Source organism: Anas platyrhynchos, chromosome 9 (genome assembly GCF_047663525.1).
Source record: "Anas platyrhynchos isolate ZD024472 breed Pekin duck chromosome 9, IASCAAS_PekinDuck_T2T, whole genome shotgun sequence".
Lineage (NCBI taxonomy): Eukaryota > Metazoa > Chordata > Aves > Anseriformes > Anatidae > Anas > Anas platyrhynchos.
Genome location: NC_092595.1, coordinates 22,263,721 through 22,288,812, shown reverse-complemented (window position 1 = coordinate 22,288,812; position 25,092 = coordinate 22,263,721). Strand labels below are relative to the sequence as shown.

The 25,092-nt window shown below is 40.8% G+C and overlaps 1 protein-coding gene across 5 annotated transcripts in view; it reads right to left on the bottom strand.

Moving 5' to 3' along the window:
• NYAP2 (neuronal tyrosine-phosphorylated phosphoinositide-3-kinase adaptor 2) overlaps window positions 1-25,092 on the bottom strand; it is a 136,333-nt gene that overhangs the window by 3,492 nt on the left and 107,749 nt on the right. For all 5 annotated transcript variants that reach the window (XM_005024519.6, XM_027464268.3, XM_021275667.4 and 2 more), the window contains one exon: window positions 20,624-20,727. In XM_005024519.6, coding sequence (XP_005024576.1) covers window positions 20,624-20,727 — 104 coding nt within the window. The remainder of the gene's footprint in view (window positions 1-20,623; window positions 20,728-25,092) is intronic.

Below are 25,092 nucleotides of genomic sequence, written 5' to 3'. Positions count from 1 at the left end.
ACAGCAGTAACCTTTGATGACTTCAGTAGGGCTACTACTGAGGTGTTTAAAGCTTAAGTGTTTAGCACTGTGGACTTAGGCCTAATCCTTTCTGTGACTGCTGAACTGATGGGGCTCACGCTTCGCTCCAGTACTAATTCTTTTCATATCCTCCCTCCTTTCTGCCTTCAGCTGGCTCCTCTGGTCATGCACCAGGTTGTTAATATCACTGCTCTATCATAACAAAGGATTTATTTAATGTGAGAGACACACAAAAAAATAATGATGTTACAAGTTAATTTATAGAAAAAAGTAGAGCATTTGTACTATGCACAGCTATATGACTCTCCTGTTCCTGGAGGACCCCAGAGCACATGGGACCTGTACGCATCTGGCAGCATGTCAGAGCTTGGCTGCAGATGTGGATGTAGGCATACAGGTGCAAAACCCATCATGCTAGCAGCCAACAAGACACAGCACAGGAGAAGCAAAGTTGATTTTGACTGAAGAGTCTTGGCCCAAAGCCTGTTTTTACTGAAAAGGGAAGGACGAGGCAGCATCTACTATGAGGCCTGTAAGAACAGGAGGGCTCTCCTGACCACTCCATATCAGGTGGATCAGGCTGCCGCACAATCACTTATGAACTGTGAAATTTACTGATTCTTCTTGTTAAAGTATCTGGGGCCTAAGACACAATTTATCTTCAAAATCAGAGAGAGCAAGGATTTTCCTCAAAAATCTTATTTAAAGCAAATGTTTGTTCCAAACTTAAACATCAGCAACAACAACAAACATCAAGAAACCTCTTCCACTACGCAAAAGTGAATTCTTCCACACAGTTTTAAACACCAAGTTTCTGAAAGGCCTTAGGAGATATCAATGTGTTGTCACCTTACTTTTAGTACCTGCCCTTATTCCTCTGATATTTTTATTCCCAAAACATTAGAAGTAACTTTTATGATGATCTGTAAAACACTCTCAGATTTTACATTGGCAGTGCCACAGAACAAGAAATAACATTATAAACCATCTTTCAATTAAGAAAAAGCAGTAACTCCAACAACTTTACACATCCTCAAAACATAATGCAAAATATTTCCTCTAAGAAAATCTTTCTGAGTAAAAGATGGAGTCCAAAAGATCACTCCCGGTGAATGTTTCAATGCTTTATGAAGATCTGAGAGACAAAAGAGACAAACTCTATCCATCACAGGAAGTGTGACTGGTGTATTTTTGTGTATGTAGGTACCCCCATTAGCAGCGGGCCTGTCTTTATTTCTTCTGACCTCACTGGACTGATATTTTGCATCACTCTAGAAATACATGAAACAGTCCCAAGGGTTTACAAATTTGTAGTTAAATTAGATTGCCCTGACCAAGATCACAGCACTGTCTTGGGGCAGTGGTTTGATGGGCAGAACATGTACAGCCCAACAGCTCTTAGAGGACAGGTCCTCCAAGCAGAGGGCAGTACGCTCCACAGCTCTCCACCACTTCAGAACTTATTGAGAAAAACTCATAATCCTGGAGAAAACCCAGAAGATGCTTTGGGGAACAGGCAGTGACTTACGCTGCCAGGCCCAGCCTGGTGTCACAGCAGACTATTTCTATTTTCTCCTGCCCTGGCAGGGGCTCTGCCCTGGCTCTGGGCACCCCTACGGCTCTGGCAGAGCGATGCCGGCCCCAGCAGCCTGCACTTGCATTGCTCTGCCCATCAGGCAGGCAGTGGGTTCACAAAGTGCTCAAATGTGGATGTCTAAGCAAGAAACTTAAAACTAACATAATTCTTCCCCTTTCCTTAACTAAGCATAATTGTTTTGTTCAGCAAAGAGAATAACAGTTATGGATGGAAAAAAGGTAGAAGGAAATATTCTCTAGTAACATGATTAAGCAGCTATTGATGGATGTGATTTTTCACACCTGCTAGCTGGAGTTACAAAGTACAGCAAACATCTTGCATCTCTTTGTTGGTGACAACTGAGAACACGGGATAGGACTTTCTGGCCCTTCAGGAATTGGACTTTCACCCGGAGGCCACAACGTGCCACACGAAGTGCACGAACGTAGTGCACAAGCAGTTCTTTGTGAGTTGCTAAACACATGCATGCTACTGAAGAAAGATGCAACACCTTTGAGCTTCATACAAACCAAATGATCCCATACAGCACAGCCTTTCCACATGAAAAATACAAGGGCTGTGAAAAGAAAAATGTGGAAGCCAGACTGAAAATATAGAGTGAAATATCCTCAGCACCAGGCCTGGAACTCTGTTTCTTAAGTGTGATTAAATTTTACTTGCTTGTGTGTGACAGATAAAGAGATTCATAAATACGCAGATAAGGCTCTCTTGGGAAAAAGACTTATGTGCAATCTAAGTCCCACTCCTATCCTTTTGTCTCAAACCGAGCCCCATGAAAGATTAATTGTGAGCCCCAGGCTTGGGGCAGGCAGGTGCCCTGCGCTCCTGCTGCACCGGGACAAGAGGAACAAGTGCAGGGTGTGATTCTGCTCGTCTGGACCCAAAGAACATCGTCCTCGCTGTAGGGGCCTCTGCTCCCAACCTGGGGACTTCTCTGGAGGCAGGCCCAGCGGGTGAAGCACAGGTTGTATGAATTCATGCTACTTCCCAGTCATGCTGAGAGGCATTTCAGGAAATGTTTCATTGAGAGGTGCAATACAGTTTCATAAGAGTGCCCATGAAAATATGTGCTGCTATAAATTCCATGGGGGAGGAGACTATTACTAGTCACAAAATTCAAAGATGTTGCCCATTTTCATTAATTTTTGAGCAAACTTTTCTAATATTTGAATTGACCACTCAGCATTTCATGTTCTGAACACTTCCATGAGTGTTTTCTTTTGTGGTGTATGAACCTTTAATAACCCAAAAGACATATTTTTCATTATATGAGGGCTTAGACAATACAAAATCCTATTTTAATGCTTTTCCTTGTGACATTTTAGCTAACAAGTTCCTGGTTTGCCGATTTTTAATGCTGCTGTTTTTTTGGAAGGTAAATCAGAAGCGATAAATGTGTCCCATGATACAGTGGTCCTTTCATAATTTGTTCCTAGTACTGTAGGTTCCCAATTACATTGCTGAAATTGTACGGATTATGGGGCTGAAGAAGATACTGCTTTCTCCTGGACCTTTTGAGTGTCCTCCCTCTCCTACGGGACAGTTTGACTTCACTTACAGGAACAATGGGAAAAACCACATCACACACGTGTGATTGTGGATGCCATACAAATACTCTTTTCTTCATGACAACTGCATACCATAGCTAAAATGAAAGCCAAAGCGCTGACATAAGGCTGTAACAAAGTGATCTTAAACAAATGCAAATTATACTGAAATAAAAAACATCATCGTCATTTGGAGGCTATTATTAGAAATGTCTCCAGTATCAGCACACAAAGTGAGCTATGAGCAGTGCAGTCTGTGAGCAGTGCTACACATCCCTCAGCAGAGCCAAGCATGCTGGTTTGCCTTGGCAGGCTACAACAAGTGAAGAAGAAAGGCTTTCTGAAAGCCACTTACCATCCTCTGGGAGGAAGAGGTACTCCCTCCCTCTTGCCTTTTCTCATACAGGAGTTTCCAAACTCTCTTTCCCACTGAAACTCTCGATGGCACTTGCTCTGATGCAGGTGGGTCCCAGCCACCCAGCCGGGCAAGGTATTTCCACGCAGGAGGGCGACTCCTAGGAGGTAGCCGTGTGCCACAGGTGCAAGTGGCAGAGGGCCATGGTGAGTAGCAAGAGTTACTTCATGGAGTGTTATCTGATAGTCTTAATTTGATGTGGAGATCCTCTTAGCACACATGTGCAAAAGGGGAGTTGTCCAGTGCAGGAGTTCAGCATGAATCAGGTTTCAAAAGCTCTGAGCGCTGAGGACCTTGCTAGAAGCCAACAGGAATGTGCCCACTGGCTTCACGGGTCCAAGAATTCAACTACAGTTTGTTCAGACAAATAGTAAAAAACACTCAAACATTTTAAAAAGCCTTCTGAAAAGCGGTTGGAAAATGATGCTGGACAAGGTTTCTGTTGCTCACTGTGAGCTATAAACATTGCACTGCACTTAAATGTTCCTAAATCCAGTGGCTGAAAAGCTGGTAAGCGAGGGTGAAGCTACAGGCTACATCTGCAGCCATATCTCTCTGTGACAGAGGTACTCGAACACTGCTAACACAAAAGACTGAGTAATTTGGCCCAGGACAGTCAGCCAGCTATATAGCTCTGTACCGCTACTCAGTTCTTCCATTACTGCTAAATTCAAAACAATAATTGATTATTAACACAGAGGTGATTAAAAGCATGTTCGGGAACACACAGCATGTGCACCGTGAGCTGTGAAAGCAGAAGCTCTCCATGCAGCCAGCAGTGCATGGCAACGCTACCAGGGACACTTGATAACGCGACTGCAAATTCTCTGGAAGTGCCTGAGGTGTTTTCTAGCAGGTGTCCTACTGTACCAGCAGCTGCATGAAGATGGCCCCTGTGCATTTACATACTCACATCACAAGCACAGGCACACACGATGTGCTAAGCGCCACACAAACTGCTCCCTCGGTTCTTCCACAAATTCTTTTTAAGAGACACAAGTAAACTCCCCATTCTCCCCTGAATAGGGAGGGTTATTAACTCAAACAGGTGTAAAAATCAGTATCAATGGCCTGCACTAGGCATATGTTTCCACAAACCTTGATAGCAGTACATTTCTGATTGACACAGAATACACCTGAAGTGGGAGAAAACACACGTGTGTTCTGCTTTCTCAAGATTTTTTCCCTCTGCATTTCTAATGCAATACAAGTCACTAAAAGCCAATTTTCTATTTTTGTTTTTATAGCAACATCTTTAATGTTACTGGCACAGATCTGGAAATCAACATTTGCCAGTTAGCCTGTTATGTCTGCTGTGGCAGAAATAATGTAGGTGTTAGGAACACAGTCTTACTTGGTACTAGAATCCAGGTAATAATGCATCTAAGCACTGGAAAAGGATTCTCCTAGCACACCAGTTTTAATTCTAACAAAATATTTGTGCAGGAAGGAACACCTTGTAATCTTACACCGTGTATTTAACATTAAAGGAATTCACTGACACCTGCTATTTCAACTTATAAAACTGCATGTGCATCACATTTTAGGGCTATTATAATACTGTAACAAAGGAACTGCTGTGTTTAGTGTTTTGATTTCCATTACTCTGAATTTCTAAACTTCTAGGAATATGTTTTCTTCCAAATGATACCACTACAGGAAAAAAAAATAGAATCCGCGTAAAAATTGTTCTACCACTTAATGAAGATCCTGTAATTATACGATGTGATATCACAAGAGACCTTTTTTAAATATGGGACTCACTTAAAGACTTACTACATCATCTGTGCTCTACGGCCCAACTGATCCACTACTTAAAATCAGTTTAACAGAATCTTTGGAACTCCAAGAATTCTCAAAGATTCGAGATTATGAACAATTAATACTTATCCTAAAATTAAATTAGCAAATGGTTAGTAAACCATCAGCACCTCTGACTCCAGACCTCCAGTTTCATGATTCATTGCTTCCAATTACTAAATGTCACAGCTACTTTATACAGAATCAGCACTACACACACTCCTATGTCTCGAGTTTTCCAGCTACCCTCAGTTTATTGCTGAGGCTATCAATAAAGCAAACTCTAAATGATAAATTTACCATCCTGCATTTCATTTTCACTCTGACAGTCTGGCTATAGATCTTCCGGACCTTGCATTATTAACATATTTGTAAACTTGTATCTGTCTCATCTAAGCTAATTTTTTTAAGCCAAACAACTGTCTGAAATGTACTGCTTGATCTGCTATTTACACATCCTGTAAATGCTATTCTGTTTAAAGTAAAAGTCTGTAAAGCAACTTGTATTAGGCATATTGTGTAAAGTTGTCTCATGCATCTCATTTATGCAGTGGTTCATCACAAAGTGCATTCCTATTGAGATTGCTTATGAAAAATCAAAGCTTAATCTATGCCTTTGCTAAGCAGTAAATACAGAACACAAGCAACCCACCATGATACATCCTTTTGCTCACTGTAAAACAGAAAGGAAAATTCAATGTTGTATTAAGTCAGTCACAGGAGGAACAAAGGACAGAATATCCAGACTTTGTTAGAGTTCAGTGATACCGAGACCTCATGAGACCTCATGCTAACCACATTTTGCAGTACAGCACCTGCAGGGTAACACTTTAACATCCCAGATTACGTTAAGATGTTACTAACTCTATCTCCTCACCTTTTCCTTGTGCTGGAGGTTGCTACTTCATCACATGTGTGCCTTAACTGTTCATCAACCAGTCTTAAACAGCAGGATGGGTTGAGGCAGCGACCTCAATGATCACTACAGCTGGCCCTGACTATGACTGAGTAACCATGTCCACAGTACAAAACACCTGTAATTAGTGTTTCTTACTCTAAATTGTGGTAGCTTTGAAAAACTGCCAGACTCTAAATCTCATACTGAAAGGAAGTCTGTCCTCCTTTATGCTCAGATGTGGCATGTAGCAGTGATTGTTGCTGGTGGGAAAGATTCTCAACTCTGCAAGACCCAACCCTTGCAGGCTGCAAAAGCTCTCATGTAGAAGGGTAGCAGAGTGCACACTCTAGGTCACTGTTTCTGCTCATTCAGCAGCAGCCAAGGAAGAAAGAGAAAATAAATTCTGAAGAATGACAATGAGTGCTAACAAGACCAAGACTTTGGAAGAACTAAGAGAAAGTCAACAGTGAGGCCAAGTCTAAAGTTAAAAAAAAAAAAAAAAAAAAAAAAAGTGACACAGAGAAACCACAAAATCAATGAGTTTCTCCACTTTGGGGAACCTAAATTGGACCTCATTTTACCCAAGCCAGAAACACATACATGAGCTTCAGCACTCTTCCTAGTGATGCTAGTATTGAATATTTAACTAACCTTCATTGCTATGACAGCTGAAGAACCTCAGCACACCAGTTTTTCAGCAAAGCCACTAAAGCTTTGCATTTATCTAGCGTTTTCAAGAAAATGCTCACAAGAATATTTTAAAAATAGTAATAAAAAAAATAAAATGATCAAAGTAATACAGGAAGGGAGAATGCTTCAGCCCTGAAAGGGCTGGTTTGTGCTTTCAAATCCTCATTCATTATTTAGTGATCTAAACACACTAATACTTCAATTAAAGACTATGAAGTTGCTTTACAGATGAGAAATTTCAATATGTGCTCTTATATTTCTCCTTTTCTAATGGTGAAATTGAGTCAATGACCATTTTCTTACATTACATGTAATTTTTCAAGTATTGCATTGATTGTACCAGAGAAAAAGTTTTTAGGAAAGTATGACTGAAAACAACACAATGTACACAGATTATCTTGTTCTTTTATGTGCTCACATCTTCCTTTTTAAAAACGCATAAAGTGAGATTAATAGACAGGGATAACCATTTATGATTCACCACTAACCCCAATTTGAAATGTAGTTAATGCACAGATACCAGGCTTATAAACTGTACTGAAAATGTCTAAAGAATTTGAATGTGAGAGATATCCGTAGTATAAGATAAGCCTTTACTCTAGCCTCAGAAAAACGTCATGTAATCTCATTTATATCAAGAATTGCTAAATAAGACAGTAGCCAAATCTCATAAAGACATGATTTACTGACAAACAGAAGAGCTGAAATACAGGCAAGAAAAAAAGGCTGGCAACCCGAGTCCACTAATTACCACTCTGACTTTTAAGACCAGGCTGCTGGCCCATGCACACACAGCTCGATTAATGGAACATGTCCTTTCCCCATCCTATTCTCTGTTGAGAAAAAGCATTCCTTGGACATTCCAGTTGTAGCTTATGAGTTAAATGGGAATTTGCTATTGACGTGAGTGAGGTCAGAATTTAACCTTGCATCTTTAAAGAAAAAATGAAAAGGATTTTTTATCATGCATTTTTAGTTTGGGTGAAGGCTCTTTGTAACAGTGGCTGTGTCATGCTAAAAATTCTTTTGTATTTCCTGTATAAGGATCTATCTTCTAAGATTTATTTTTTTTCCTGAGTAGCTACTGCCACTGTGCTGCAGTAACTTAACTTTGCACTGAGACTGGCCTGGCTGACATGATAATACGACGATAAGTTTAACTTCAAAGGAAGTAAATTTATCACTCATAGGCCTCAGACAGAAACACATATGATTATCATTGTAGCTCCTATTCAATGAAGAACGAATACATGCTCAACTGGAAAACACGTAATTGGCCCCTAGATTTACAGGGATGTTCTGCTATTTAAGATAACCAGTGCTTTGCTGGCTCAAGGCCAGTTAGCTGCGCCTACATGCAGAGGCGTGGTGATTAATAATAACTTTACAAAGGGCTAATAAATGACTGTTGGCTGTTTCAATAACTGCTTAATCAATCGGCAATTATATGTTACTGTGGACTGCGAACTAAGAGGCAGTTTGAAATCATAGCTGACAACCAGTGTCTGCAATGTTCCTGTTCAACTGACTCATAAGGGATGGTACAGCCACCTGCTCCTACTGTGTACCTGCACTGCAGAAACTTTTCTTTCCAGGCTGAGTAAGGCCCTTCTCTATCCGGTATTGGAACGTGCGAGATGTTACAGACATAGCTTGTCCCCTAGATTTAATGCAAGTGCCCCAGTGAATGGAGTTGGGGTTTTCTGTATGAGAGTCCAGCCGGGTAAAGGCATCTCCAAACCTAGGAACCCTTGAGCAGCACAAGATCCAGCACAAGCTACAGAGTGTGGACTGTTATCAAATATTTTTCAGCTACAGAAAGCTGTCATAAGAAATACAAGTATTTTTGCAATTTTTTTTTTTTTTTCTGAAGAACTGGAAACCTTAAATTAGTAAAAAAATAATAATCTTTTAAAGTTCTCATTTAAAATACATGACATTTTTATTTTCATTGTTTAACAAGACAAAATGAGGACAAAAGTAGGTTATCAAAAGTGGGTGCCGGCATTCATACCTCTTCATAGTTGGCATACAGAATGTATATGAATAGCCACACATTGCTAGTGAAAGACTATGAACAAACACACATACATATACATAGATATATAAACATACTATACATACATACATGAGTGAATATACATATTTATGTGCATACAGTATACAGACAAGATACTATACAGGTACAGTAAGTGCAATATACTGTATAAGGCTATACAAACATCGAAAGATTCTGGTGAAATGACAACAACCATGAGAACAAAGCTCGGATGGTTCATGACTTAACGCAGATGGTGAGCAAAACCTTTCTGTTCTGTGTCGTGTTTTATGCATCAGGCACACACAGTTCAAACAGAAAACATGGTACAATACATTCAGTTCATATACGGAAAAGGTAAGACAAGTGGGAGTGCATGGAGGTAACAGAAATGTGTATGAGCAGACAGATAAGTTTTTTTCTACCTAGAATACAGAACATTTGGTTCATTTACAGAAAATGCCTATATATAAACCCATGCTTTCATGAATTCATGCCATTTTTATTTCTACTTTTTTTTTTTTTCCTTTAAGAATATTATAAAATTCTTGCCCTGAGTTAAACATAAATACACACAGAAAAGGGAGAAAAAGGAAATTGCATGCTTCAGGTTTTTTTTTTATTATTCTTTTTTTTTTTTTTTTAACCAAGGCACAATGTCTTCAATAGTGGTTGCAACACCATTTGAAATAAACTTTTCAATTGTTATTGTTCTGGTACTGCATCCTTCTTAATGTGACTAAGCTAATTGTTTGCACATAAAAGTCTCAGAACAAGTTTTGAAGTGAATTTACAAGTTTTAGAAGAGAATAAGCAAATTTATGAGAAATGCCTTAAAGAGAGATTCCGTAAAGAGGAAGGAATGCTACTAAATGAAATCCTTATAGGCAACTTATGGATGCTTAGGCTGAAATTATTTCACATAATTACATTATATATTTTTTTACTACTGTAAATTGTTACTTATTTGTAGTAGAATCACAAACAATGCTGTAAGAGCTGTTAAAAATGAGATGAAGAACCTCCAATTAATTCTTAGTTTCTTGTTGTAGACAGGATAGGACAGTGATCTCACTAATTCAGTGTTTCATAAGCTGCAAGAGGTATTGCTTAGTAACATTTTTCCAATTAAACACTAAGACTTTCAAGGCATACATCTCCCCATATGTCTCATGGACCTGCCTAAGTCTTTTATCGGGAATATTAGCTCGTTTCTGTTTCTGAATACATCACATTAAATTCTACACCCCATGCAGAACTCTGACTCTCAAAAAAAAAAAAAAAAAAAAAAAAAAAAAACCCTGGGTGGAAAGACTGTGCTTTGGCTGCTGTGCCTATGTCTGAGCCCTCTTTGTGGGGTACTGAAAGCACGCAGCCATACAAAAGTCCTACAAAGAGAAGGTGCAAGAGTAAGCCAAAGTTGCTGCCCTGTCATTCAGGACAGGCAGCACCAGGAGCAGGGCACCCTGCTCTTCACTGCCTCCTTCCATCTCAGTTCCTGACTACTTTCTTTCTTTTTTCTTGATAAAAGCATTGTGTGCCCACACTATGAGGTGCTGATCCACTTTTGCTTTAATCATGCTGAGAACCTACTTCCTTTCACTTACAATACAGGATGTACAATGGACTAGATCTGCCTGTCTTCTTGTCCTCCTACTGATGTAGTCTGTTTTGAACTCCCCACCAGCTTCCAGGGGCTATGGAGTGTAAGTCACCTTCCAGGGAACAGTTGCAGTGTCTTCTTCCACACATTTATTTCTCTGTTGAGCTAAGGTTATTTTTCAAGGTACTGAAAGACTGTCCCAACTCTATCAAAAACAGACACAACCTGCCCATCTCCTCCCCCCAACCCTTCCCCCCCCCCCCCCCCAAAAAAAAAGAAGTAGATAATATCTTGATAATATCTTCTTATGCCTATCCTCTCCATTTTTTAAAACAGTAATCTCCCAGATCTGTGAAACGACTAGGTAAAGCGTTTTTTTTTTCTTTTTTTTTTAAAAAAAAAAAAAAAAAACATGGAGAGGGAAGTGAAAACCATCATAAACACTGTATTCCATTCTTTGTCAGAGTATTATTGTATTTGAAAAGTTTCAGCTACTTATGTGAGGGAACAAACCTCTTTCTGTACTCTACTGGCAAGCTTACAAGGCCCGTCCAAGAACAACAAGAGATCAGAGCACGAGAATGCAATATTCTTCCTCCCACTCTCTTCCACTGTATCTTAACTAGCGGCAGCCAAGCTGGCACTCGAGGAGTGAGGAAAGGTAGGAAGACAAAATATAGGCCTGGTGCTCAGAGATTGCAAGGCCTGATCACTCTGCTCCCATGTCCAACGCCCTCTTTCTGCTGAAGTACATTTCTTAAAGATGGTCTATGTGCCTCAACCTGTGTGTTCTAAAAGGCCTTGACCATTGACACATCTAAAAAATGAGCAACAACGTCGTAGAGGCGCTGCTGCTGTGTGGTCACAGCCCAGAGTGCTCCTGTTCAATACTTTTTGTGCCCAGGAGCCAAGCAGAAGCCCCGCGCTGTCAGCGGCACGAAGTGAGCCACCACCACCATGCCTGGGCCTAGGAGCCTACTGCAGCCACAGCATGCGCTCAGGCCTTGCCGTGTGCGCTTTCTCAGGCTCTTGAAACAGGGACCCAGCTTCTGAAACAGTGACCTGCTTCTGCTGCATGACCAGAGCAGCTGAATGCTGAAGAAAAAATTCTGGGACAGCAGCAGCAGCAGCGGGGCTGTCTGCCAACAGAAGGTGGCTCTGACACGTCTGCTTCCCGTGCCAATCGGTCAGGCGTGCCTTGGAGGTGAGGGATGATGGATGTGGCAATTCCATCCACTTCAAGGTCTGCATTTTCTTTTCTTTCTTTCTTTTTAATAAGAGTTCTCTGTTTGCAGTTTGTATATTTAGAAACTATTTTGCACGGCTTTGGACCCGTTCATGGATTATGTAAGACCAGACTCAAGCTGAAACTCAACATAATGCACTGTGGAGCCTTCCCTACAGCATTAAAATTCCTGTTATTGCTCTCATCCAAAATGTGACAGTGTTTTTAGCTGGACTAACGACAGCAGAATTTTGCCTTCATGTGTGCAGAGTATTTGTCCTTGCAGGAAAAAAAAGATGTTGTAAAGTAATCCAATTGCTCCCTCTCGTGGGCATGGGGCCCTGCTGCACTCTGTAAAGCATGAAAACACCAAGAAATTCAGCCTCCAAGCCCTTTAGCAGTGCAAACTCCCCAGACGGGTGTGTGGCACGGCACTTCAGGACATAGGTTGTGCCCTAACACTTCTTTCTAGGTGGTGGCAATTGGTGCGATTCCTCGTCTCTGTCCTGTGAGCGTCTGGCCTGAACAAGGCCTGCGGCTCTGAATGACTCGGATTTTCACGTACACTCAGGCCAAACTCTGAGCAAATCCAGACATCTTAAGGTAAAAGGTGGCCCACATCCCATCAGTGAAGTGCCTGTGCCAGGGGGTTCTCTCAGTACTCTACCTTGGGTTCTTCCATGCCTGTCCATCCTCCCAGGTGGGACCCAGAGGGGCTTCCCCCTCCCAGCCATTTGCAAAACCAGCATCACAAAATCAGTCTGTGTCTACCTTCTCTTGTTTTCTCCTACACAGACACTAAAGACATCTCCATGGAAGCAGCAATCCACCTCCGTAAGTGGGACTCTTGAAAAAGAGACATAATTTGTAAACTTTTTCTAATCAGATTTACTTTATTATCTGGTGTTAGCCATCCAAATGCATTTCATTATGTTAGTGGCATATAAAAATAATTAAAATCACTGTCAAAAATATATGGATTTTACACCATATAGTTTTGCACTTTCAGTGCAAATTTCAGTGTAAACCAAAGCTTAAGCAGTCACATACGTACCAATCTATTCCTTTCTACAACTGCTTTCTTTCTCTTCTGTTATGCTGGACTTATAAAACCTTAGGGTAAGGACAGGATTTGTTCTACTAACATTGTCTATCGACACAGATATCTTATTTATGATATTTAGACAACCTTATTTATGGACTTTATTTATGATTCTTCAATGCCACAGATGACATTGTGGTAGATCCTACTGGCCAGTGTTAGGAACACTTTGGATCTAGTGACTATCCCAAGCCTTATTAAAAGTGACGGTTAAACAGAAGGAGTAATTAAGTCCCTTTAAGGAAACAGCATCACAGGCTACCATCCAAAGCAACAAATGGTGTATAGAAAATATAGACCAAAAACCCATGAGACTTTACAGAGCAAGAGGCTAAGGTACTGTTCCTGCACTGGGGACATACATTTTGAATGAAGAAAAACATCAAGTAGCAAAAAGGAACAACCACAGGAGCATAGAGACAGCGATCTCAGAGCCACTGCACTGGCTGAAGGGGAACACAGACTTTACACATAGGAAGGAGAAGAAAACTATCATCACCATGCCATGAATTGTTCTGTATGTTTCTACATCTCCTACATCCCAAATACAGAGTATACTTTCAAAAATTTTGAAAATGAAGGGTGAAAAAGAGACGGAGAGCCATACCAGAGCAGTAATTAGCACTGTAGCTAGGTACGCCTTTTGAATAGGAATTTGGGACTGTGCCTCACCTGAGCTCTTTAACCAGCAACCCAGGGGGATCTTTATTTTCCCTCCAGCCCAGAGGGCAGGTATGACAGAAGTTGCTGCTTTCATTGCAACCCCCCTGCACTATTAGAACCATAAAAGCAGAATCATTAGGGTTTGATGTTGCTTTCAGATTATGATTCTTCAAGGACTGCATCCAGCCAGGATTTACAGTACCGAGCAATGACACTCATTTACGCCATTAGCAGACACTAATTCTCTTACTAGCACACTTTTTTTTTTTTCCCCTGTTACAATTTCACTAGTGTTCAGACAGGATGAAAGAGTACTCCAGTCTACAGAGTTCTCCATCTACCTGCAATTACTGTATTTCTTTCATATAATGGAAGTTTAAAAAAGACTGCTGTGATCAGATATGGAACAGCATGGATCTTCATTTATAGATGTTCATTTTTCAGCAGCGGAAGTCATTAAATGTGGCAGCCAGGAACCCAGCCCTGCTAAGAGGCCTAACGAGTGCAGGGTGTTTATCGCCTGCGTTGAACTCCTGTACACTACTGCTGGGGAAAACTACAACTTCAAACTGAGAATAATAGAAGAGCACAGATGCATTGTTTGGGCTCAGAGTAATATAGAGACCATATGCTTTCAGATGCACATTTGCCAACTAAAGCATGATAATGCCAATTCATTGAGGATGCTTTTTGTCTAGGTGCTTTCAAAAATAATTATAGCCATAATAGCAACAATTTAACCTTCTTGCATTCATTAATTACAGGGTGAACACAATGCTTACAAGGCATACAAAGACTATAATACACTTTGTATACACAACGAAGGCCGGAGACATTAAGAACTGGGTTTGTGATACTTAGTTGACCCAGAACAGAATTACTCTGCACTTAGCCATGAGGCAAACACTTGGCTGCATTGCTGAGGCATGCTCAGTACCTGTCAGGATTCAACTCTACATTATTTCTCTCAAGTTTTGTGAATTTCTTTCGGTGAGCCTATACTGCACTTAAACTACAGGGCATTGTTCTAAGAATGCATGCGGAGAGCAGCTAAATAGATATCTAAGCTTTTTTTTGTATGTCATCGTATTTCCCTCCCACCATTCTTTTTCTTTACAGCGGAACAGTTCACACTGTGCTTGGGATTTTTCAGCTAGAGTATAAAATTAAATACCAGTTGCCCTGAGGATAAGGTCTCACGTCACTTTTAATGCGAGAAATTTTTTTTTCATGATAAAACGTGGGTGTTTTAATTGCATTTTCCTTAGCACCTAAACATTCAGGCTTAAACACAAGGCTATCTGTGCTGCTGTGCGGAGGAATTTGGGATTTCACTGGTGAGGACGGCGCAGGCCCTAAAGCCAGCGCTGTGCTCCAGCCAGGGAGCTGCCACGGACAGGGGCAGTCTGCAGCCACAGCTGCAAATAATCATTTATATTTCATAATTTATCTCCCAGAGACCTGGGGAGAGGCTCTCAGCACACGCCGGGCTTTTCCCCGGGGCCTGCCCCGTGCCGCAGCGGGGCTCGGCGAGGGCCGTGGCGCTGCCGGGGGCCGCCAGGCGGCGCTGTCGCCTCACGGAGCGCCGCGAGCGGACTCATGGCGCCGCGCTGGGCCGGGCCGGGCCGGGCCGGGCCGGGCCAAGTCGGGCCGAGCTGGGCCGAGCCGGGCCAAGTCGGGTCGAGCCGGGCCGAGCAAGGCCGGGCCGGGCCGAGAAGGGCCGTTGCAGGCGGCAGCCGGCGCTTGGTCGCCCAGGCTTTGCTCCGTCCAAGCGGTGACACGACAGAAAGCGCAGAGGCTGTGGGAATGGGCGGGTGGCACTTGGTGCTGATGGGAAGACTTCAAAAGCGTCCTCCAGCTGCCGACTGGAGTTGGAAGTTCTGCTTTCTGCTTCCCTGCAGGCCTTAGTATGTGCACAGTACAAAACTACACTAGAAAAGGCCTGGTTTCTTGCCTTCAGGACTGTGCAAAGCTCGCTTTTCCGTTTCCTTGAATCAGCTTTGGTAGTGGGTTCAAACAGCACAATTAAGTATCTACAATTCTTGCCCATCAAAGACACCCACTCAAATAAAGCGTTGGCAGAGTCCCTTCCCTTGGTGCGAGGCCACTTGGACGTGGTCTGCTCAGTGGGGTGTGCGGCCCCCTCCTGCAATCCCACACCCGACAGGGCACGGGCTGAAAGCTGCCCAGCTGCTGCGGACACTGCTGGGTCTGCTGCAGGCTGGGGAAGATACCACACGTTTTGAGCTGCATTTTGGGAGAAAAAAAAAAAAAAAAAGCCACACACACACAAAAACAAGTTCAGTGTTGATTCACTTTTCTAGTCTTTTCACTCTGTTCTTGCAATGGAAGTTGAAGCTCCTTCATAGCTGCCCGCCTATCTTTATTTCCTCCTCTAAATTATTCCTTCTAATCTCAGCACGGTTTCTGGATTTTACTTTGATCACCACTGTTACGTTTAAACCTTCTTTCCTTGCTTAAATTGGAGATAGGTATCAGTGCCCTGTACCCCCCACCAGAAGACACCAGGCCTTGCAAGGCATGCTTGCCTTCCAGAGATTAGAACAGCACACCTCAAGGAGACAAAAGTAAAGGGACTAGAGTGCTGTCTTCCCACTGAAAAGCAAGTAACTAACTGGCAGCATGAGGAGAGGCTGCATATCTGCAGATAAGGTACATAGTTTTGTGGAAATGTCTGAAAGCAGGCTCTGCTTCACAGAAAAGCTGACATATTGAATTGTAGCTATCAGGGGCTTTGTTATCAAAGGGTGTGTTTTCCCTGAGGTTGTGGATCATATAAACATGCGGATCTTTCCTTCAGGATGCATCTATAAACATGTGCCATTGCGCTGATATGCAGCTTAATACACATGGCTATGGCTGTCTACATCTTAATGAAAATGAATTTCATTTTGCAAAATTTGTTTGCCAATAAATAAATAAATAAAACAAGACATAGCTATATCAGCTACTTTTCTTTAAAATAGAATTTAGCAGATTTGTATGTGTGTTTGTGTTTCAGAGAAGCCTGGCAGTGACCTAGAGATGGCTTTATGTACATTAAAAATATGGATGCAAGATACTCAGCTATCCAGCAGGGGGACTTCCACAGTACAGGTTGCTTGAAACATTTTACTCTACAAATAAGCATGCTCAGTGCACACACATCCTTTATGTCGCATGGATTTTTGATTCCTATGTAATCCTTTGTTACCCTGAGATGAAGACAGAGAGAATGACAGGAGGCAGGGAACCGTCAAATCATTGCAGAGGTATCCATGACTCCAAATCCTTCTTACTTTTCACAAGTGAAAAATTTAGTTCACTAGAGGTGTTCCCTGCTATGCTTGAGGATTGGCCATTGCAGGGGCAAGAACACCTGAGCATGTCTGCTACAGAAGCTGCAGCAATATGGGAGATCATTTATTTATTGGGGCATCCTGGGACCATACTTGATTTCTACTTTATAAACCTCGTGATCTGGTTAACTTCTGTTTTGTCTGCTTGGGTGGCTACAAAAGACTGGTACTTGTTTGCATTTCAATATAATGGTCAAATTCAGATGGACTTCCACTGTTTCTAGTTTTTCCACACATTACTTGGATCTAAGGTGCAACTTTCTTTACTTTCTAGAATGTTTTTCCATTCCCGGTAAGCTCTCTGCTAACATTGGAGAACCTCTATAGGGGAACACATTCTGTGATATGTAGAACACCTCTCCACTACTTACATTCCTCTCTTTAGGATATATGTTTATATTAGGATATGTATTTAGCATATATAGCTATTTGCCACTTCTGCAACTCAAAAATATTCCATACTTCTGCCATATTATATTTTCATGTTCACAGTTGAATTTTGACTTTTTTTTTTCTATTTCCTTAATTTCTTCAACTTTTTTCTTATACAATTAATAACTTTAGTTACATGATTTATTTTATTTTTTATCCTTCACTCTAAATTTAGTTAATTCACGACTTAATCCAAGGTTGTGTCCTGCAACCATCTTTCAAAATGCCCTCACCACCTTCTACTAAAGTAGCACTTCTGTACTACTTTACCAGAAGTACAGAACAGCATGCTCTCTGCCTCTGCGTGTCTGGACTGCTGGTCACCACTTCTAAGTGTTACTTTTAAGTGTTCTTCATCAGAGACCAGCCACATAATTCATTGTAAGCCCTTTCTTTTTATTTATAAGTGATCACTGTAATGCTTACCATTCATATGCCATAAATATGTTCCATAAATATTATCTGGTTAATCCTCACAACTCCTACACCATTACAGAAGCAAGAAAATAAGGCATACAGGAGTTAAATGCCAATAGTTATAAAATTAGCCAGTATTTGTTTGAAATTCAAATTCAGGTTTCCTCAGTTCAGACCTTCTTTGAGTTACTAAGCATTCTTACCACTTGCATGAGTCATTCTGTATTAAAACTGATGAGACTTGGAGAGCTCGGTTGTACATCTAAATTTTTCTCAAGTTAAATGCTTGAAAAATATTAGTTGGGGATCCATGAAGATTTGAGAAAAACAATCAAAACAGTATTCTGCCCTTTCCCAGATGTACCCCTCTACCTTGAATCCCTGTGGGAACGTCAGCTGTGCCCATATCATCAACAGAGTGGTGGATGACAAGAAGCATCCTCTTAATCTTTTGGAAAGCGTAACTGCTGATTATGATTTAGTTAAGGAAACCATATTAATATAATCAATAGCCACAGCACACAAAAACAAATACAGTGTATGCCACAATCTGTCAGACTCAGAATGGGTTAACAACCCAGGCATTTCTAAACACATTTCACCCATCATAGACTATTTGCACATGAAGATAGAGTAGGTGTATAACGAACGCAATTGAAGCAATGTTTGTGTCAGCCAGGGAGATAATGAGACTTCTGCCTTTCAGCTGGAATCAGGGTCAAATCCACACCTTTACAAATTTATGCATTCATAATAAATGGCAATTTAATAGATTGATAGTAAGAAATTGACAACTGGAGGGGAAGAGGAGCGGAAATAAAGCTTTTACCAGTTTTTGTTTTTTCTTATGAAGCCATGCCCATACATTATTCAATTAACAAGAATACCCTCTACAGTCACTTGAAAATTCCTCTTATCATCTTTGTTCCTTTCTTCTGTATAAAGTGAGGTGGATTTTTCCTCCACAGTTTCAGTGAACCCTGACTGCAGCTTCTAAGAGGCTCATTATCTCTTCTATCACATCGGCTTCTGCTTTCAAGGCTTATTGTTTAGTTCTTAATATAAATTGAGAGACTAAAATGCCTTCAAAACACCCAAGGTGCCTTTGACACTGAGTATCCAGCAAATCATCATGTCTGACGTGAGACTTGTTTTATCAAAAAAGGTGTACTACATGAACACCAGGACACTCAAATCCTTTGGAAATAGTATTGCCTTAATTTCTTCCTTCAATAAGAATAAAAATAAAAATAAATACTTGATGCACTATTTAAATAGGCTGTCATTTTGAATCTCCATTATGTATTTGCTTTTATGTAAAATATGTTTTAGTAACATGCAAGGCATTGTGTCCAGCAGGACTCTAAAGTAATACAGTAGCTTCAGTTTTGCAGTTAAATAATTTTAACCAGTATGGACTAGGCTACACAACTATAACCTTCCTAACAAGTACATGATGCTCTGGATTGAGTAAATTGACCTTATTCTTCTGGTCTCTGCTTTGGCCAAGAGCTTCTTGAAGCAACTCACCAAGCTACAATAAACTTAAATAGGGAATTACATATGAAGTATTCGTAAGGGAGTTTACCACTCAGATCTCATTGAAGTTCAATAGGATTATGGGAACGAATTCCCTGAAAACCAATTGAAAATTCACCATCTAAATAAGGGTGCTTGTGTGTGTGTGCGTACCTGTATGTGTGTGCACATATATACATATGTGTTCATGCCTGTGTACACACGTACACCCACACACGTACACAGGCATGTGCAGGCCCATACGTGTACACACACGTGGTACAATACGGGAGCGCTCTGAGCTTGACAGAAGGTATTCACGTTATGTTTAAGTGAAACCTTTCCTCTCAATTACTACTCTCAGCAGTTCGTTCTGTCAAACTAATAATACAGGTCTGTGCAGCGAAATGATACAATATCAAGTATTAGCATATAAAATAAAGGTAAGTATAGGTTTCCCATGTCTTTATTTCTTTTCCATTTTCTCTCTGTTGGAGAAATTTGCCAAACCCAAACACTTCCATTTCTTTCTTAAGGGTCTGTGTGACATTATTGTCTCTGATGGGGGAAAAAAAGTATCTCAGTTTAAGATATGAGGAGAATTTTACCCCTTTAGTTTGTTGGTTTTGGTTTTTTTTTGGTTCCTAACAATATACAATAGATATAACTACAGCAGACTATTTCATAGTCCTGTAAGCCTTACATGGCCCAAAGCTGAAGAGAGTCTAGCTGCCTTAACTAAACAAAACAACTTGCTGTAAGAGCAGTTTTCAGGACAGTGATAAATCACAGTGTAATACAATCATGCACTGAGCTCAAAACAAATGTAAGACTGGCACAAATATTATAGTACGACTGGGCAGAAGTCAAAGGTATGTACAAGTCATTGACAAACATTGGTGCAAGTGCTTTAGACGACATTTAAAAGAAATTTACACTTAAACACAGATTAAATTTATCAAGGTTTGATAAATTTTAAAGACAGTAAAAAAGTACAGAAAACGTGAAAAAATAAAAAATCCAGCAAATCCATACAGTACAGTTTCACTACATTTATATTACAGAATGAAGACAGAAAAGGATACAAAGAATTAAGAGCAAAGAAAATTCTACTGGCTGCATCCAGTGGAATTTCGTTGCCAATGAGAGATGCGCACACACAAATGCACGCAGACGCACAGAAAATAAAGATAAGAAAACAAAAACTCATCTACTGTAACAAATGACAGACACAGAGGTGAGAAACATTTGGCATGTTGCAGCACATGGAGTCATTCACGATTGGCTAACGATGGTACCTGGCTCGGCTGAAGGTCACTGGCTTGCCTGAGCGGAGTAACGGATGGAGGAGGCACACCTGATGTGGACGCAGACCGACCTAATCTGCAACTTGCTTTAGGCTCTGGGAAAGAAGAGAAAAGCAAAGAAACCAGTGAATTGGAGGCCAGTTACCGCTGAGTTAATTGAAACATGGTGGACCCAGGATTCACTTGAAATGGAGTCTCCAGGCTTAGTTCCAGTTCGTCTTGGGCATTTGGCCCAAAAGTTGGGTTAGAAGAAGGGGGGTTAGGATGGAACCCATCCAACATCCCGGCTTCTCTCCTTGCTCTCTATCATCTCAGAAGCTGAAGTAGAGAGTATAAAGCAGCAAACAGACAGGCAGCATATAAAAAACTTTCTCATTGCTCTCCTCCTAAGGACTGTACAAAAGCAGTGAAGATACTGTGGTACTTTGGATTTGGAATGACACCAAAAGCTCTAGGAAATGTGTTAAGAGCAATAACTTGACAGACAAGAAAGCAGGAAGAAAGGAGAGAAATTGGAACTTAACAGTGGTAAATTCCAAACTCAGTTCCCCTGCACTGAGGTGATTACAGAGGCCTTGAATAGAAGGGAGTGTTCAATTCCAGAGAGGAACTGAACAGAAAAAAACATAGGTTTTGCATTTTCCCTCTGTTGTCCATGGAGGCATTTCCCAGAAGGCTCCCTACTGATTCCAGTGCAGCCTACTACTGTTAACATCCTGCCATGAAGGTGACCGTGCAGCTCAGGAGTTCTGGAGGGTTTTTGTGTCTGAGCTATGCTGACACCAGTGTGCTACCCCACAGTGTTCTGTGGGGTAGCCCCACGTCTGGTCTAGAAGAAACTGCTGTTTCCTGAGAAAAGGGTCTGCCTGTTTGTGCTTGAGAAAAACAGCTGTCCCTACACTTCACGTTTATGGCTGAGGAAATATCTCTTTGCAACCTGTGACTTCTGGCTTAGATGAACGTGTTTGCTCTCTTCATGTTTTATAAGCCTTCCTTCTAACCCTATACCTCTCTTTTCTATATAGCGGGTAAACACTGACAACAAGGACACTCTCATTCAGCAGATACACTTTGTACAATAGTAAACTTCCAATTTTATCTGAAATGATAGTGGTTTAATACAAATAACAAATAATTATAATAGTACCATGCCTCTTCACAAGGAGTTGAAAGAATTTCTCCTATTTGGTCCTATATTTTCATGAAGAGAAGACTTATGCCTTCTGTAGTCCAGGTTTAGGATATGCCTTTGAAGTGCATATTCTCATATATCTTATTCTCATATATCTTTTGCTTCCATGTCTCTGAAATATATCTTCTCATGCCTCATTTGCACTGTTGCTTTGTCTGTGTATGCTTTATATTAGTATCTCTTTACTACCTGGATATCTAGTATCATTATTAGCCACTGGTCAGGCCATTGTTTGAAAGGAATAAAATTGTCCATCACTAGCACATCCTTAAGGTCACTTGGCATATCTTGGAAACTTGAGGACAGCTGGCACAGTACGCCACCTACCAGCAGTGTGCTGAAATATGTCCTTCCAATCTCACTGATGCTTTTTCATTGTCACCTTAAATGCTTATTTTCATTGGAATTCAGAATTCAATAGAGTATGGAGAAGAGCTATCCACTTAAGCTGGAGCACTTAGACCAGTGAAAGCATCTGTATGGGTGAATATTCATCAACTAAATATTAATAGGTTGGTTAACATCCAGCTGGCTGAGCAGCAAAAATATTGATGCTGTTTGACGAATGCATTATTCAATTCACTCATTCCTAGTCAGTCTGTAAACATACCACGAGTCAACACAGCAATAAGCAGGCAGAAAGGAGCGGACTGATCTCCCCCATAACCTTGTGTTTTGTACATAATCTGTTGTTTTGCTTTTTTTGGACTTGGGTTGTTATTTCAAAGGTTTGATTAGATTTTTTGTTCAGATTTCACAGTCTGCGTGCCAGATTTCCGACTGGTTCTTTCCGTAGTATACATATAACAACAGATCTTGTGTCCCCTCCTAGAATTTTTCTGGGGTTTCAGAGAGGGCAAGAAGTGGGGTTTTTGGTTGTTTTTCACCTACTGCTAAGTAGAGGCTTTGTTTTTGCTGTGACAAGCAAAATCAGACATGCAGCATGTCAAAAACTCTGAGGCATTGTCTGCCGTTGCTTCTGAGTTGTTTTCTTTACTTTGGAAAAGCAGAGAGAAGTGTCATAATCTCTAATTTGGATATATATATAGTACCATTTCCTTGCCAAAGAGACTCCTTTCATCTAGAATCAAAGAAATAAAATCTATCACGCACAGATGAAGTATTAGTTCCTTTATCTCCCTGTAATATATTTTACAGTATTAAGGAAACTATTGCATTTTCCATGGTGATCCTCAACAAGAGTGGTTTCAAAGACTGTTCTATCTATTTTATTTTTTAATAAAAAAAAAAAATCAGGAAGTTAGGTTATGCAGTGAAATGAAATGGATTATTATTATTTTTTTAATATCCATTCCATTGCTCTCAGAGGGAATATTTTTAGACCAAATAAATATTCTGTTCTACTGTAATTAGTGCTCTGAGTAACATCTTCACACTGCACGTTATTGTGGAAAAAAAACCATAAATGCTCTGTTGCATAAGTGATGTCCAACTCACTATTCTGCATTCTTCAGCATGTTTTTTTCTGGCTGGACAACTTATTCACTGTACTGAGGGTAACTAGATTTTGAGTACAGTTGTTATTTCAAACACTAATTTGTACTTTAGGCCATCTAAAAAGTAGTGAGAGGTTTTCTTGAATAATTTTGTGCACTATCCAACATCTTTCAGTATCTTGAACTCTTGGTTTCCATGTTCATATGGTCAGTTCAGCTTGTCTGCAAGGTCTGCATATTGATACTTATCCTGGTTCTAGAAAGAAAATGGTATTAGTATTTCCTGATTAGAACCTTGAAGGCAGACCAGCTTCTGGCAGAACATCTTCTCAGGGATGTTTGTAATGTGAATGATATTGAGATAGCTCACTATTAACATATTGAAATGAGTAGTCATGAGACTTCTTGAGAAGTTCCCTCTGTAACTATAATACATGGTGTGGAGCAGGGGACGTTTTTATCAGGCAGCCTAAGCACATATGTGGATGTATCCTCTGGTTTGAAAGCAAAACTGCTTGAAAGAGTTCCAGAGTCGCCACTCCGAACATAAGACCCTCTCTGCATCCAACCACTAGAAGCTTTTTGCCATTGCTGCAAGCTGTTCGAAGGCTGACGAGGACTAGCAGCCTACTGCCAAGCAAGGGAACTAGTAGACGTATGTCTAAGTGCTTTACTGGACGGGGTCCAGAGGATGCAGTGCACTTGAGTAGCCATTAGAAATGCCCCTTGCAATCAATGGGGCTTGAATTCTGGAGCATGAGGTTGGAATTCAGTAGATTATTCAGGGTAGCTACTGAGCTGCTCTGTAGATCTTATTTAGTTGTGTTATGCACAAAAACGTTCATCAGATTCGGTTGCTATGTTTAACCTATGAAACTTTCTTAGTGTCATTTTGCACAGCTTCAAATGACGCGTCCCTCTTACCCTGCCGAGTTACAAAAACCGCACTGCTCACCAAGTGCCTGAACCACCTCCAGCAACCAGGTGCCGACGCAGAGCAGTGCTAGGATGGGCTGGCTGGTCAGCTGTGTATCAGTGCCATCAGGTCACCCGTTCTGTCACCCACCCCATGGTAGGGACCACCTCCACCTCCATGTGAAGTATGCCCACAGACATAGTCAGCTGCACTGGGACTGGCATTACTCAACTCTAAAAAGCTGAGTCCCGACAATGCCAGCAGGGTTACATGTGGATATAAATGAGCAGACAGCCCCCGTGGGACAGCATCATGGGTGTGAATTTTAGGAGAGAATACCCAACACAGAAATACAGGTTTTCCAATCACAAATAAGATCGCCTTAAAATTGTGTACTTAATTTGTATTTGAGCACTCACATAAATGACCTGTTTTCCAGAAGTATAACAAAGTGCTGTCATCTTAGCTAAAAGACATAGAAGCTTGGTTGGTTGCATTTAGGGCAGAGGGAGTTGCTGGATTTTTCTCAGTAAAGCAGAATGCTGAGATGAGACAAGATTTTATGGAAATATTTTCTATCAGTTTTATACCAATGTGTTATGGCTTTCTATATTCTCCAGAAATACAACAGCTCTGCAGAATTTTTATTTTTGGATCTTAACGGGAAGAGTTCTTTTATTCATCCAAGGAAGACTTCATTCTGCCTATCCTAATCTTAATTCAAAAAAATACTCTGGCTGTCACTTACATTGGAGAAGCTTCTTATCCTGTCACAGTCTCTTCTTTGCACATGAAAAGAGAAATATTGCTTATTTGCTACAGCTGCCAAGAAGCACGTTTTGAATTAAACAAGGCGATGTGACAGGCTGAGAGTAATCACATGCAAAAAAAAAAA